This window comes from Prinia subflava, chromosome 8 (genome assembly GCF_021018805.1).
Source record: "Prinia subflava isolate CZ2003 ecotype Zambia chromosome 8, Cam_Psub_1.2, whole genome shotgun sequence".
Taxonomy (NCBI): domain Eukaryota; kingdom Metazoa; phylum Chordata; class Aves; order Passeriformes; family Cisticolidae; genus Prinia; species Prinia subflava.
The window spans coordinates 4,781,446-4,797,085 of NC_086254.1; the positions used below are offsets into that span (position 1 = coordinate 4,781,446).

General features: G+C 47.5%; 1 protein-coding gene across 3 annotated transcripts in view; it reads left to right on the forward strand.

The window, feature by feature from the left end:
- Window positions 1-206: 206 nt before the first annotated feature.
- CUX1 (cut like homeobox 1) overlaps window positions 207-15,640 on the forward strand; it is a 270,018-nt gene continuing 254,584 nt past the window's right edge. For all 3 annotated transcript variants that reach the window (XM_063402464.1, XM_063402457.1, XM_063402465.1), the window contains exon 1: window positions 207-345. In XM_063402464.1, the coding sequence (XP_063258534.1) occupies window positions 283-345 (63 nt within the window). In that variant the 5' untranslated portion in view covers window positions 207-282. The remainder of the gene's footprint in view (window positions 346-15,640) is intronic.

Genomic DNA, 15,640 nt, shown 5'->3' on the forward strand with positions numbered 1-15,640 from the left:
GGGCGCGCGCCGGGGGCGCCGGGAGCGCGCGGCGCCCCTTCCCTGCCCCCCCCCCCCCCCCACGGGAGCGCGCGGGCTGAGTCCGTGTTCCGAGCGGGCTCCAGGCCGGGATTTGGGCGCTCCCTGCCCGCCTCCCTCCCCCTTGCCCCCCCGCCCCTCCTCCCCCCTCCCGCCGCCTCCCTCCCTCTCTCCCTCCCTCCCTCCCTCCCCCTCCCTCCCGGCTCCTGAACTCCAGCCCCTCTCTCTCTATCAGCCGCTCACTCTGTCTCAATATGTCTCAAGATGGCGGCCAATGTGGGATCGATGTTTCAATATTGGAAGCGCTTTGATTTACAGCAGCTGCAGGTCAGGCTCCCCCGCTCGCCGCACCGGCCGGGCCGCGCCGCCGGACCCCCCCCCCTCCCTCCCTTCTCCGCCTTCCCTCGGGCCCGGCCTCCCCCTCCTCCTCCCGCTGCCGGCCCGCGCCGCCTAAAGGGAACCCCCCGCTCCGCCCGGCCGCGGCGCTCCGCTCCCTCCGCCCCCCCCGCCATCGATCACCGGCCCCATCGGAAATTGATCCTCTTTGTTCAATTCATCGATCAGCCCAAGATGGCGCCGGAGCCGCCGCTGCCGGGGCTGCCGCCGCTTCGCCCGCTCCGTCCCGGGCTGCTCTTTCCCCGCTCCGCGCTCCCCCCCGGCGGCGGGGCCGTGAGGGGCGGCGGGCGCGGCGGGACTCCCGGCGGCCGCCGCTCATCCCCCGCCCGCCTCCTGCCTCTCCCTCCCCGCCGCCTGCCCCCTTCCCGCCGCCGCGTCCCCGCCGCTTTTCCCCCGCCGGGAGCCGGGGAAAGTTTACCGAGTGCTGGGACTTTGTGTGGGGGCGCCGGGCGGGCTGGCGGTGCAGGCGCGGAGCGGCGGGGGCTGGGGGCGCTGTGGTGCCGGGCGGGCGCTCCCCGCCGCCGCCGCGGGGTGCCGGCCCTGGCTCCGCTCTGCTCCGCTCCGCTCCGCCGGGCGCGGGGCTCCGGCCGCCGCCCTGCGACCGCCGCGGGCACCGCGCCGGGCCGCCAGCGGAGGGGACGCGGGGGGACCCGGCGGCAGGGAGGGAGGGAGCGAGCGGCGGAGGGTCCCGCGGGGTGGGAAGGGGCGAGCGCCCGGTGCGCGGAGAGGGGGGCTCGGGAGGGCAGCGGCAGCGCCGGGCGCGGGGAGGGGCGCGGGGGCGTCCCGGCCGGCCGGGCGCATCGCGGCGCATCTCCCCGCGGCGGCGGGAGGGCACGTTACATAATTCACGGGCTCTCCAGCCTCTCCTGCTGTCCAGGATCTGACAGATGAGCGGAATATTGATGCTTTACTGTGCTGGCTCGGGAGAGCCCAGAAGTGCCGTTTCCTGCGGGGGAAAGTCCTCGCAGACCGGCCTCCCTCCCCCGGCCCCGGGGGAGCATCCCCGGGGGAATTGCGGCCCCACGGTTTAATTGAGTTGCCGGGCTACAGATAAGGCCGGGGCGGGCCGGGGGGGTTGTCAGGCGCTGTATCGGTGCTGCTCCCGCCGTGAATGGGATTGCAACACGCGTGTCTCCCAGTTGATTGGCGCAGGAAGACGCTGCCCTGCCTCTCCAAACCCGCCGCTGCCTCCCGTTTAAATAAATTGGCTCGAAAGCCGGCGGCTGCCCACCCTGGCCCCCGTGGAGGCGGCGGCGGAGCGGGCCGGAGGCTGCGGCAGGCGGAGGGATGGTGCGCTGATGCTGGGCAGAGCCGCATTCCCGCTGGAGGTGAGGGGATGCTGGCGGGGGCCGGCAGCGGGACCGGGTCCTGCCGCCCTCCCTTGGCCTGGGCCGGGCGTGCGGGAGCGGTGCTGGAACTCCCAGGCCAGCAGCCCCCGAAACGGGAAGTGCTGCGTGGGATCCGTGCTGGGAGGCCGGTCCCTCCCGACGTTCAGGTGCATTAGGAGGTGGGGTAAAGTAGCGTTTTGTTCTAGGGTTCTCTGTCCTCTTCTACCCCCTTTCGCGTTTTATTGTTGCTTTTAAAGGTTTTGGATTAAGGTAGACTTGGCTGAACTTTGCTAACTTGAAAGGGTTCTTAATAGCGACCCGGAATACCTACAGGAATACAGAAAATGAGATCCAGATGTAGAATTGTATAAAATAAAATGGATTAAATTAAGATGTAGTTAAACAAGGTCTGACATCTCTAATTGTGGACTTTTTGCTGTTGCCTCTGTGTATGTGTGGCTGTACTTGCTTAGCATAGGAAAATAAACGCTCCGAACGTCGCTGCCGTGGCGTTACATTTAACGGTGAACAAGTCTAAATATTGCCTATAAAAATAAAGCCTTCAGAAATGCCTATTGATTAAAACATATTATGCTAAAGTATCTATCATGTAAATTAAATTTTAAAATGTAATGAACACAGCCAAATGGCATTTTGATAGATTGTTCTATTCTGTTTTTAGTAAAAAAATAGCTCACTTTTATAATAATTTAATTTCTGTGCATACTGTAAAACCTGTTGTGGAGTATCACTGTAGAAACCTTAATCTCGTTTTTGCAGACTAAATGTGACAGTCTGACTTGAACAGCTTGTAGCTTCTCCTTTGAAGCGTTCTGGTAACGCCAGCTTAGAGTTGTTTGAACAATATTCATTACCTGCTTTTGAGGACTGGTGATTATTTATCTGTGCTGCGGATTGAGGCTGTTCACCTGTTGGCAGGTTCACCAGGCAGGCTGTGAGCAGCACAGAGTTTGTTAACTTTGCATACGCTGTGTCTGCAGAGAGCCCTGGAGTGACCGAGGAGGGAGACAGTACCTTCCTCCTTATGCAGAATAGTTAATTTGTTTCAAATCAGCTTTTTCTTTCTTTTATTTTTTTTTTACCCACCCATCTGCACCAAGAGGTAATGTAATATTTACTCCCACTTGCAGATGAGGCAATGTGCTTTTAAAACTGTCATTCCCAGGGATGAAGTTGAGTCCCACAGAACTGTCCATGCCTCCCTCCTTCCCCGTCCTTCACTGACGTATTTCGAGCGTGGAATTGTAGAAAATAAAAATACTTCCGCTTACGCTCTGTTCCAGCACAAAAGCCTGGAGGATTTATGCTCAACACAATTCCACCTGAGCCCTGTGAACTCCAGCTCGTGTAGCTCAGGGTGTGAGGGCTTTGAAGCTCTCTGTGCATGAGAAAGTTGTGAGGAGCTGGGACTGGGCAGTCCCGGATCGCTGGCAGCGAGCGCCGCGTACCCGCCTGCTCCCAACTTCCTCTTCCACCTTCTGTTACAAGGAGACATTTAACTGTTGATGAGCTTCGACCTGCCTTGTAATATTAAGCAGCAGGTTTCTCCAGATTGTATCAATATTAATTAAAAACAGAGCCAGGAACACTTTAGGGTCTGACTTTTTAAATTATTTATTTCCTTTCGCTAAATAACCCCTTGTTTATAGGGAAAGATGTTTCAAGTGTTGGAGACAGGATTAAATAATTCAGAACTTGGATTAAAGAACAAAAAGGTCTGTTCACAAATGGAATATGAGATGCAAAAATGGCAGCTTCCTACAGGTATCAAACAGGGCTCTTCACTGGAGACTGTACCTGCGAGGCACGCAGCTGAACATTAACCCTTTTCTGGAGTAAAGGCTGGCATGATTCCTAAAGAAGCTGTGGAATTGTTTCTGCCTCGGTTTGCCTGTGGTGGTAGATGGACCCGTGTTTGATAGGGAGGGAGTTGCAGTGCTCAGGGAAAACAGACCCTCTAAACAGCGAGTCTTGTGGCAGTAACTGCAGATGGAATCCCTGGAGAAATGCTGCTGCCCTCGAGTTAGAGCTGCACGTCCTGTGTGGAAGCAGTTGTGTGACTGGAATCAGCTCAGCAGCGTGAAGGTAACCTGCTGTTCCGTGGCCATGGTTTGTTTGTAGTTTTTGGTGTCACCATCACCTTCACTCTAAAAACAACCTTTTGCTGGAGAACAGGAAAAGGGGTGTTGTGTTCCCGTGGGCACAGCATGCAGCTCTCCTTGACAGCTTGCTTAATATTCCTGAATATGTGTGTATATATCAATAGCAGAGGAGGCAGCTGGTCTCTCTGACCAGCAGGAGTGAGTCTAGCTTGAGCCACAGCTCTGAGCTGGATCTGAGGACAAATGGAAGAAGTTAATACCCTTTGAAAACTTAAACTATCCATAGTTATTTTGACAATAAACACAAGTTCTCAAAATGCCATTGCAGCTTTTTAGGACAGGCTCACATTCTGGTAAAAAGTACAATTTCTTATTGCTTTTGAGCAGAACGGCAGAACTCATTACCATCAAGCTGGGGAGTGAAAATCTAAAGGCAAATCTTGCTAATGTGTTTGTTTTTTAAAATCTCATCCTGGTATTGCATCATATGTGATTAAAGTAAGGATGGAGTATTAGTTCTGTGACTAATTGTTTAAGGTAAACCATTGATCTTATAAAATCTGTAACAAAATCTGGAAAAACTAAGTTGTAATGAATAGCTTTTAAATACTGAAGTACTCCTGTTACTGAATTAGAAACAGGTGGAGTTGTTGGCATTTTTTAGTTGGGTCTGATGGTAGCAGAGCACAAGCTGATCTGTGAAGGAGTTCATGTGCTTCATCTGAAGTGGAATTAGTGATTAGGTCTTGGTGTTTATTTTGTGTATCTGTGCAGGTCATTGTAGAATTGTTTGTGTCCTAAAAGTAGCCACTGCTTTTCTGTTTGTAGTGGTGGCTGAATGTGCATGTGGAGAAGAGTGTGCCCATTTCTGCTCCTCAGAGAGGGGTGGTGACAGCAGCAGGGTGCTCCTGCTGGAAGCTGCAGTGCAGAGAGGGCAGGGCTGGCACAGCCAGGGCGCTGCTGCCAGGATGCCACGAGAGCCATCACTGCTCCCCTGCTGCACGAAAGCTTTGGCAGCTTGTGGTGGCCAGGGTGATGTCCCTGGGCACCCACCACATGTGACACACCAGAGGAAAGGCCCTTGATGTACTTCTGGCACAAGAACTTGCCTTTCATAGAGTTCCTGGAGTCCTGTTCCTTGGGGATAAATCTCTGAGAGCTTTTCCATCCCTTGTTCTGTTCCTGCAGTGAAATAATGCCCATCAGAAATGTGGCAGAGTCAGTGCGTGCTTCGGTCACTCTGCTCTAATGCCAAGTTTGTGGTTAATTGGATGATGTATTGAGAAGTGCAGTAGGGAGGATTTGGAATATGGTAATGGTTGGGAGTTTTCTGAAAAAAACTGCACTGGTTGGCTGTGTCTAACAATACCAAATAAGTAATGGGTGAAACATTTGCTAGAGAAGAAATTACATGCAGTCTAAAATTCCAGTGAACAGTTATTCTTTATTTGCAAGCTGATTTGTAATGCAAAAAGTGGATGTAGAAAAATGCATAATCCAGAGTTTCAGTTTGATCACACTGAGGCCGAGAATAAAGGCAGTTTATTTATTGGGTAGAGATCAGACACGTATGTGGATGAGTGGTGTTTTTTAAGGCACCAAGCAGGCAGTGTGCACTGGCTTTTAGTCTTTCTATGTAAGCAGAGTGGTAAATTCCCATCTTGTGTATCCAGGTTTTTCCTGCTTGGTTCTTTCCCATATCCTTTGTGGGAAGGCCTTGAAAATACATTTCCTATATTGGGAATATAGTGACACTATGCTGGAATGGGGGAGTGGGGAGAGAGATGTGAGGGTGAGAGGGGGAAGCAGAAATGGGATTGTTTGCAGAAGACAGGGAGTGTTGGGTGAAGAGACTTGCACTGGACTGCTCACACATGGAGTTGAGTGTACCATGAAAGATGAGAGAAACTTGGACCTCAGAAATAGTCAAAAATAGTGTCCTACTCATTTTGGGACATGTTCTCAGCTTGTTTTTGTTGTCTGTGCTTCGACAAGGCAAATCAATGATTTCTGCCTTTATTGGCAGTTGTAATGAAGAAAATAGAGGTTATTGCACTGCTTGGATTGTGAAGAACACAGAATGCAGACAGATTGTTGGATGTTAAGTTTTAATAAAAGATTAAACACAGGGTTAGGTTGTTGGATGTAACAAAGGTCTCCACTGCTGTCCAACAGTACTTGGATTTCCAGGAAAGCACCAGGCAGTAAGGAATTTGCAGTAGATCCACCACTGTACCCTGGCTGTGCTTCTGCTCTCTCTGGCAAGGCACTGCAGTTCTTACTGCACTGTTACTTGGTCCCTCCTGTGACTTAGCAGAGTCAAACATTTACCCTGAATAAAGGTAATTTTTGGTATGAAGGTGCTAAAGGCAGGAGGTGCCTGACAGCTCCTGTGCGTGTGTTACAGCAGGCAGGGGCTTGAAGCTGCAGCCTGTCACACTAATGTCTAACAGCTTTTAGCCTCCCTGGCGATTCCTTGCCCCCTTGCCTTACAATAATTTGATTTCTTTGTTGGCAGTTGGGGTAATAAGGAAGTTTCTGTGGGGGCTGGAGCTGTGCTGCCTTTCCCTGGAGCAGGGAGGGCAGCTGGGGTGGTGCTCATCCTCCTCCCGGGGCTCATGGACCCCAGTGATCTGCTCTGGGAAGACAGAGGTGAGGATTACTCCTTTTTGAAAGGCTGAGAAGCAGATGCACAGAAGTATTTTAAGCTGCTGTGTTTAGATGCTTTGAATTCCCCCATATCTTTGTGTCTCTGGTTGTGAGCACTTTGAGGCACGTACGGATGTAGGCCATGGCTGTCTCGGAGGCTTTTCAGAGGAGTTCATACATCAGAGCTGAGCAGATCCTGTGCTTCTGCCCTTTTGTGTGGAAATGTACCTTAGTGAATGAGCAAGCCTGGAGACTGCAGCATCTGGAGTGCCAGCATAAGCTTTCTGTGAATGATATGAACATTTGGGCTAAAATATGGGTAAATGGCAGCACAAATTCCACAGAAACATGACTATTCCTCTTGCTGAATCCAGTGCTTTTGTACAGGTGAGCCCAGGTGTGCACTGCACATGAGCATTCAGGTGAGACCAAACCGTGGTGTGATCCCTGCAAACCTTTGATCACATCCCTGGGGCAGTGGAGCTGGGATGGTCCCGTGCTGCTGCTGTCACGTCACTGTAGGATTGCTTTTATGGGCTTGGGGAGGGCGTGTGCAGGATTGCAGAGGCCTTTCCTTGCTGAGAAGTGTTGGCTGCTGTCTGTGGCTCACGTGTGACAAGCTGAGGGCAGCAGTGTTAGAGGGAAGTAAAAATAAAAACAAGTAGTGTGGGGGAAATGACACTGCTTAAAGGACTGGAGGGGATAGAGGGAAGTGGTAAAGAAAGGAAGGAGGTAGAGTGAGCATAAAGCTAGGACTTGGAAATGAAACTTCTTGATAGAAGAGAGCTTATTTTAGCCTTTATGTAAATATTGGGCAGTGCACAGGGCACTGTGGTGGGTCTCCCAACAAATGCCTGGCTGTAGTGTCGTCACCAAATCCGCCTCACCTGCACTTGCTCACCTTATGCAAGGATCACCTGGGGTTTGCCTCCAGACTGTCCTTGTGGGAACATCCCGGGACAATTTGTCCATCACTGAGGTGATGGTGTGACTTCAGAGAGCACTGGCAGGTTTTTAGTGTTGCCCTGTGACAATCAGGGTTTGTGTTTCCTGGTAGCTTTCTATCCACCTGCATGGTATTTTCAGGTATTATGAACAGGAAAAGCATTCTCATTGTTCTTACCAAAAATAAAGGGGGCAAAACCCGCAGGGAATTTCATAGCTTTTGACTTTTTTTCCCTTTTTCTTTTAAATAAAGACTCAGACTAGGTGTATCTTAGTTGGCAAAAGCTTGTATGTTTTGGAAGTGCCCTGGCTTATTCCTGTAGAAACAAAACTGCAAAGCCAAAAGGGAATGTTGCAGGTGATGAGACATCACCTGCAGTGGAAGTTTGACGGGTTAAGCCTTGCTCCTTCTGCTCTCACTGGTATCTCTGCTAGGTGTTTGTGGTTTCATGGTGTTGCTGAACCAATATGCTAAAGAAAATGAAAGATTTCTCTTACCAAGGGTGAGCTGAAGCTGGTATATATCTGCATATCAAAAATGTCTGTATGTGGACACTCACTTTGGGCAGCGGTGCTGAGCGGGGCTGGGGCTGACACCCAGAGCCTTGAACTGCGTCAGATTCAGTGTGAGCACAGTCGGGAGGTGGCAGTGACTCTCAAAGGAGTTGGGAGCTGCAGTCTCACTGTCGGGACCTGCCCCATCCCCATCCCTGGCTCCAGCCCCTGAACATGCCCCTTGCCTCCACAGCTTTGCTTCTCCATCTGGAAACACTGATAATGCTCCCAGCCCCTCTTTGAGATACAAGATTGTGAGTTAGCTGTTACTGTTGTGTTCTGCCGCTACTTCATTCTGTCTTGTGGGTAAACAAGACTCAATGGTTACATTTTCTGCACCTTCATTCTCAATATTTGAAATGGCTCAGTCAGTGAACGTGCTGATTTGTAGGTGCTTTTCAGGCTGTTGCTGCAAACAATTTCTACAGAAATGAATGTGAAAAAAGAACTGAGCTGTTGGTTGTCCTAAAAGAATATTGAGAATGATTGGTACTAAATCACTGGTAAAAATGTTTCTTGCCCTTGCTTATAAAGTTATAATCTAGAGTTACTCATACATAGATACACTCTTACTTTTAAACATACCTCCCTGTTGTTTGGTGTAATGTACAATTTATCAAGTTCCCTTCAGATTTCTCTGTATATTGAAGGCTGTTTAAAATTGACGTTACAAGCAGCCAGTGATATGAATGTTGAATTAAGAATTCAGCAGTTTGTGGTTGCCTCATTTCAAGCTTCAGCCCGAGGTTTGAAACAGCTCCCTGTTCCAGCAGGGCAGGGCAGCCTCTGCCAGCCAGGGCCAAGGAGGCTCTTCCATCCCAAGCCACGCTCTGGTGTTTTTAAGGACAGTAACTGGGAGCCTTTGAGCCCCCTGGATGGCCAGAGAGAGGAGATGTGCAGAGCAGTTCCTGTGTGAAGTGCTGGACTTGTACTTGGAGGCTGAAATTCATTATTCACCAAAGCTTGAAGCCTTTTCTTACATCAACTTTTCTCTGTTATCCAAATTTCCCAGGCTTTGGAGTGTTATCAGCAGCTTGCTCGGGCTGGCAGCGGGGTTGGAGGTTTGCTTTATCTGTGCTGCTTGTGCCATCAGGAACATCCACCTCCTGCTCGTGTCCTGCTCCTGGCTCCCTGAGCTTGGCAAGGGTGGAAAAACTTTATCCCTGTGAATTTTTAGCACGTGTGTGATCAGAGTTTCTGGCTGAGCTTGGCTGAAGGAGCTGCCCTTTCTAGCCCAGCCCAGGGTTAAGTTGTGAGCAAAGATGAATCTCTCCATCCTAATCCAGTGGCCTCTCATCTTTGCCTTTATCTCATGTTTCTAATCAATTCCATTCGTTTTCTTGTTATTTCGTTGATGTGACACACAAATGTTGTCACTGTAGCTCAATAAAATTTATATTTGTGTCTTGTCTGTAATTATTTTTTATTTTATTTTTATTGGGTGTTTACACGTTTTATTGCATGTTCACGTCAAAGTAAATTTGTATCATGTTGTCACTTAAAGATGTTAGCTTCATTTTCATCCATAAATAAAACGTATGCTTTGTCTAGGATCTGAAACACGAGAATGTTGATTTTGTCAGTGAACTACATATCTGTTTTTCTGTTGCAGATCTGTGTGTGTTAATATTGATAGAACTCAGCTTTGGTTTGGTATGTCTGGTATGAGCACAGTTGCTTTTCTAATATTAATTGTGGGGATGGGATGATATTAAACATTTAAAAACAAGGAGCCAGTAGTCTCGCAATTGATTTTCTGTGGAGAGACTTCAGTGCTGAGTTGTTTACACATAGTTTCTTTTAGGTGAGTGCAAGTGTTTCATGGATTTTAAAAATACAGTTGAGCACTGGTTTCTCCCCCCTCCCCTTCTTCCAGCCCTGCCCTGCCTCTTTCAGGAGCTCTAGTTTTCTTATGCTTATAGGTTTCTGCACATTTTCTTTGGCGCAGGGAGTGTTGCTTTCGAAATTCTTGGGATACTGAAAAAGGGCAGCTTGCTAATATTGTGTCCTCAGCTCATCTCTGCCTCTGTTCACAACACATTTGTCTGTTTTCATAGGCAAATGTACGTTATACTCCTAATTACCGCTTGAAACTCAGAATATCTTTTTCATTCCTTCCAAAAGTCAGTGGATACTTGTGGCCATGTAGGAGTGAGCTCAGGGGGTGCTGTGCTCTTGCTTCCTAGGATGAAGCAGACAGTGAGGAGGGAAGAATTGTTCTATAGGAATTTATTCTGTACTTTGTAAGAATTTTATTTTTGTACTTTCCTGATCCTGTGAGACTCTGAGTGCCATCAGTGTTACTGACAGTCCTTCACCCCTGCAGGACTGAGGATTAATTCCCCAGTTAAGGTCAGGATTTGAATCAAATTAAACTGTCTTACTAAGCCATGCTCTCAGTTTTATGTCCAAAACTAGGTTTGCTGTTTCCATGCTCATGAGGAGGAGGTGGTTTCACGTTTAAGTGCAGACAGAGTTTTGGTCAGTCCCACAGCTGGAAAGTTTTATTGTAAAAGCTGAGTTCTCCTGTACAACTTGTGATACACATTTTTTCTCTTTGTGAGGCCTTTGCTGTGCTCCAGGCCATCAGCTAGTGAGACCAGAACCGTGTGGGATTTTTTTCTTGGAGTGATGTGTTAAATACAGCACAAATGATTAAAACATCACACACACTGTGCTGTGATCAGCTCAGTTTAGATGATAAATTAAAATCTGTTAGCATCTGAGATGTTCTGGCATATCCTGAGAATACTTAGTTCTTTAATATGCCAAGCTAAGTAAAACTTGATTAGTGTCACTATCTGGGATTTTCTGTCCTGTAAATAGAACTTGAAGTCTAAAATTGGAGCTGTGAAAACCTACTTTAACTGGGATTAGAAGAAGAATTTAATAGTTCAGATTGATTTCAGGATCTTAGAAAGTGGTCATTGTGCCCCAGAGCTGTTGTACATGTCATTTTGTTAAAAATTAGCTTCACTGCCAGGGCTAAAAAGTTACTTTGGGACTGCAGCACTCTCTGCTTGGCCATCCAGCACTGGGGTTAGAAAGGTGCTTTCTGTGCTTGGCTGCTGCCTGTGTGCCAAGGGTTGTTGTGTCTCCAGTCCTGGCTTTGTGCTCCTGATACCTGGCAGGATCCTCGCTGGTGAAAGGTGATGGCAGGAGTTGGGGTTAGAGGCTTTCTCCTGCCGCTGTGACAGGCCCTGATCCCAGGAGATGAGGGCTCTGTGTCAGTTTTCATTTGTTGGGTGCACTGTGGCTTTGTGCTGAGGTGGGTGAGATGGGAGTGCCTGGTGTGGGAGAGCACAGCCCCTGCTGCTGGGCTGGGATCCAGGGTCTTGCCTTGCTTCCAGGGATGTCATGGCAAACTGCAGTCACACTTCAGAGTGTCTTGTGCCCTATTTATTTGCTGTAATCATTTTACCAACCAGTTGTGAAGTTAATTTCAGTGGTAAGAAATATTCATTCCATATCTAGTTGCCTTTTTTTTTAAGTTGTTGGTTGGCAGCAGCCCCTTTGTACGGTGCCTTGATTGTCAGCTCTTCATTATAAATTTACTTTCTAAATGCTGACTTAAGGCCTGACACTTTGTTTGTTTAACTGTCAGTTACACTACTTGGGAGACCTAATAAAAGCCTCTCAGATCTTCCTATTGAATTAGGCCACCCTTTACCACCCCAGTGACTGAAGTAAAACAACTGCAAAGAGTCTTTTTCCCTGTCTATCCCATTTTTTTGCTGGAACCCTGCTTCGGATGTCGTCTGATCCTGTCCTCACTGTGACAGTCATTCTCTGGTAAAAGGTCACTGTAGTGTTTTAATTGGATTTTTCAGCTGCAAGGAATATAAAAATATAAGTTTATTAATAGAGTGGCTTTGATCTTGAAGGATTCCAAAACATTTGCTGCATTGCACGTACAGGAATGGTTTAGTTTTGCTGCCTGTTCAGGGATAATCAATTTTGTCGTGGAGCATGGAAAGCTGGATGTTCTTCCTGGGAGGTCAGGGGGAAAGCAGGGGGAGATCTGGGAAGGCAGAATGTTGTTCCCCAACTGGAATTTCCCCAGGAAACAGAATCAAATTGTGACGCTGTCAGAGATGCCAAAGGATCTTTCACAAGTTGTTTTGGTTTTGTTTTTTTCATCTGAGATCTTTGAAAAAGGTCACGGGCAAAAGACAATTAGAGAAACACTTAACTGACCTTGTTAGTGTATTTTTGTGAAATTATTGTGCTTTACAGCTATTGCTGCTTTACCCAGATGGTTATTGCTGGTTTCCATCTGTTTGTTAAGGGAAAGTAAAGACAGAAAACAAAAGCTTTAACTGGGTTTTTAACCAGAACTTTCAGGTTTTGTTTCTTCTTTGACCACGCCAGGTTAATGTGTTGGGTGAGCGCGCTGCGGTTTCAAGGCAAAGAGATTAAAGTGAGAGCTTGTCTGCTCAATATGGGTCACGACAACAGCTTCCTGCGTTTCAGGCACCCTTTTCTTTGAACAGTCCTCAGGTATGAAGTGTGATATCACCCTGGCAGGGAGCCAGGCCAAGGGAAAGACTCTGACCAAGGCTGACATTATAGAAACCATTTAAGCGTTTGTGGCCAAAAGGATCCTCAGCTCATATTGCTGCTTATTCCCAGTTTAACCTCGGGGCTCTCTGGGTGACTTCATAGTTCCCCCAGTGGAGTTTTGCCTGGTTTTACTAAGATCTGCTCCCTTAAAGGTTAAAAACTTTAAAATCTCCAAGGCTTGCAGGTGTGAGAGCTTCCTGCTGGCACTGATGTAGGTGAGCTGACACCAGTTTTAGTGTTCCTGTGCTCGGGGTGATCCTCCATGTCTTAATTCCTGGAGAGTGCTTGGAGAAGGAGCCCCAGAGAGGCGAAGAGCATGGTCTGGATTTTCACCCAGTGGTGAACAAAGCACAATGAGAAACTTCTTCAAAGTGCCATCATCCTGCTCATGGCACTAGGAGTTTTTCTTCACCGACTATTTTCTTTGAGCTGGTGGATGATTTGTTCTCACAGAGCTGTTTTCAGGCAGCAGAAATTCCAGGTGGGATGGAAGAAGGAAGCTGTCTGGAGGGAGAGCTGTTTGCAGGGGTCCTGAGCAGGGTACACAAAAGTGGTTTTATTTCCCCGACTCCTTTGCCAATTGCTCAACCAGATGTCCTCAGTAGTTTGTGCTATAAGATGTTAAGTAATTAGATCATTCAGATTCTAGTTAAACATAATTAAAGCCCTGTGTAAACTGAGTGAAGCTGACAGGTTTTATAGGTTGGTCGTAGCAAAAATATCAGATGATATAGCTCGGCATTAATACAAAAAGATTTAAGCCTCCCTGCCCTCAAATAAAGAGGTGTTTAGTCTCCAAATTTAATCCTTAATTAGAACTACAATTTATGGAGCTTACTAAAAATGTTTTCAGGATCTTGGAACCCTCACTCAAAAGTGCTTCCATGTAGTGTTTGCTGGTTAAAGTTTCTTCTGTACCTCTGAATTTAAAATAGAGGACTTATTTAGCAGTTACTATGTCAAGTTAAACAGAAAGATAACAGAATTTTGCCGTTTTTTTCCTGCAGTTGAAGTTAGTGGGTAAGTTAGTGGTGCTTGGTGACTTGAGAAGGGTTGGAACAAGCAGCACCATCTCGGGGTGCCTTTTGCTGCATGGAGCTGCTCTGGGTGTAGCACAGCCTGTGTGAGGTGCTTGGGTTTCCAGCAGTGGCTTCATGAGCATCCCATTCCCTTGGTTATTGTTAAATAGCAGAACTGCAGAGAATCACCGTGTAATGCCCCCGTGTCTGCAGGTGCTGCAGAGAAAAAGAGCAAACGTGAGATTGCGAGCACAGGGCTGAAACATGAATCCTGTGTTCCAGCCTTTGGTTATTGTTGTTTTATTGCAACACTTTGAAGCTAATCTTGATTATTTCTCTCCCTCGTTTTACAGATATGACACATTATTTTGTTGTTTGTTTGCTGGCAGGCGAAACATATTTTCTGAAGGAAAGTGTTAACAGATCCGCTGATAAAATGTCTGTCTTCTAAAAACTGTCTGAAGACAAATTGAGTATTTGTCTACATGTGCTGTTCACACTGTTGTACCAAACAAATTAACAAGATGATTCTTGTCTTTTCTGGGATGTAAACTTTCTTTTCCAATGTTGTAGGAGCCCAAAGTTGTGAACTAGACCCGGGGTGATCCTTGTTCTGCCAAGTGATTGTCACTTTACTGTAGCTAATAAAGAAAATTTAAGTACAGAACATCTACAGGAAAGTTATGCTGGAAAATTCACATTTGAGTAGTAAAGGGGATTTGGCTGTTCGACTTAGTTAAAAAAGAAAAATCAGATAGAAGAAAGCTGCAGCTATTTCTTGGCAATCCTAAATGATGAAGTCGTCTTGCTGGGTACTGAAAACAGCTCCTTTGCATGCACTGCAGAGTTATTTCATGCAATGACTTCCCACGTCCCCTGCAGCCTCTCCCCAGCACGCTCAGTTATGTCACTGTGCGATGCTCGCAGCCTCGCTGTCCTGGCTGGAATCTCGAGCCTGTTTCCAAGCTTGTATTTCTCACTTGGCAGCACACGCTGCGGCTGGTGGGCAATCTGCCGTATCCCTTTTTTGTCAAACATCGGAGTTGGTGTCTGACACTGAGGCCGGGAAGAAGAACGGGGAGAGGGAAATAAATGTACAGCGGAACTGCAGAGGTCTGCTGGGTGTCCCCGTGCTTTTTTCTGTAGTTATTGCTTATGACTGATGGCCAGTTCTTGAGGTGATGGAATGATGAGGGTTCTGCTCTTTCCTTTTGTATTTTAAGTGATTTGCATGATCTGCTAGGAGTCAAATTTTCAGCTGCGTTTTTTCTATCAAGTGCTTATCTGCTTATAAGTGAAAAACTCAGTTTCAGGAAAATCCCCTAAAGTTCTGTGGAGACAAAACAGTTCTGTCAAGGTGTGTGTATGTGTGTGTGTGTTTGTGTAAACACACAAGCTCACACAAGCACAATCTCCTTCCTGGATCAGCTCCCACCATGCAAAATACAAACCTGAAAGGGCTATAATTGATTATGTGCAATAGGAGACAAACAACCAAGATTTTGGGAGAGGGCAGGGTGTGGTCCAGATCTGGCAAAACATTTAAGAACTGAACATTATTTTTTCAAAGGCAGGGAAACTTTAAAACATTGGTCCAAGAGTTAAGACTGGTTGGGAGAAGGAAGAGAGTACAGTAAACTGAGACATCGTCTTTGTAGGGGGAGGTGTTGGGGGAGGAATTGGGAAGAAAGAACACACAAGTTTAGGTTAGTACATGTTCATGTTCTTCTGGTTTTTTAACTTCATTTGTTTCCCTGGCAGATGTCCCATGGCTTTGAGGCCTTTGTCTGTGTGAGAGAGAACATGAAGGAGGGCTTGGCAGGACGCTTGGGGTTGTGTGGAATAGCTGGTAGTCATATTTATAGTTGGTGTTGTCTCTTGGCTTATGCAACCTTGATAACCGGCAATCGTTCTGTAAGGTTACGTGTTGTGCTGGCAAGTCAGCTCTGCCTGAGTTCTCCACCAATTCTGCATCGTAGATAAGGCTCGTGTACAAGTGTTTGTAAGGGCTGAATAGGACTTGTCACATCCACAACTTTACTTT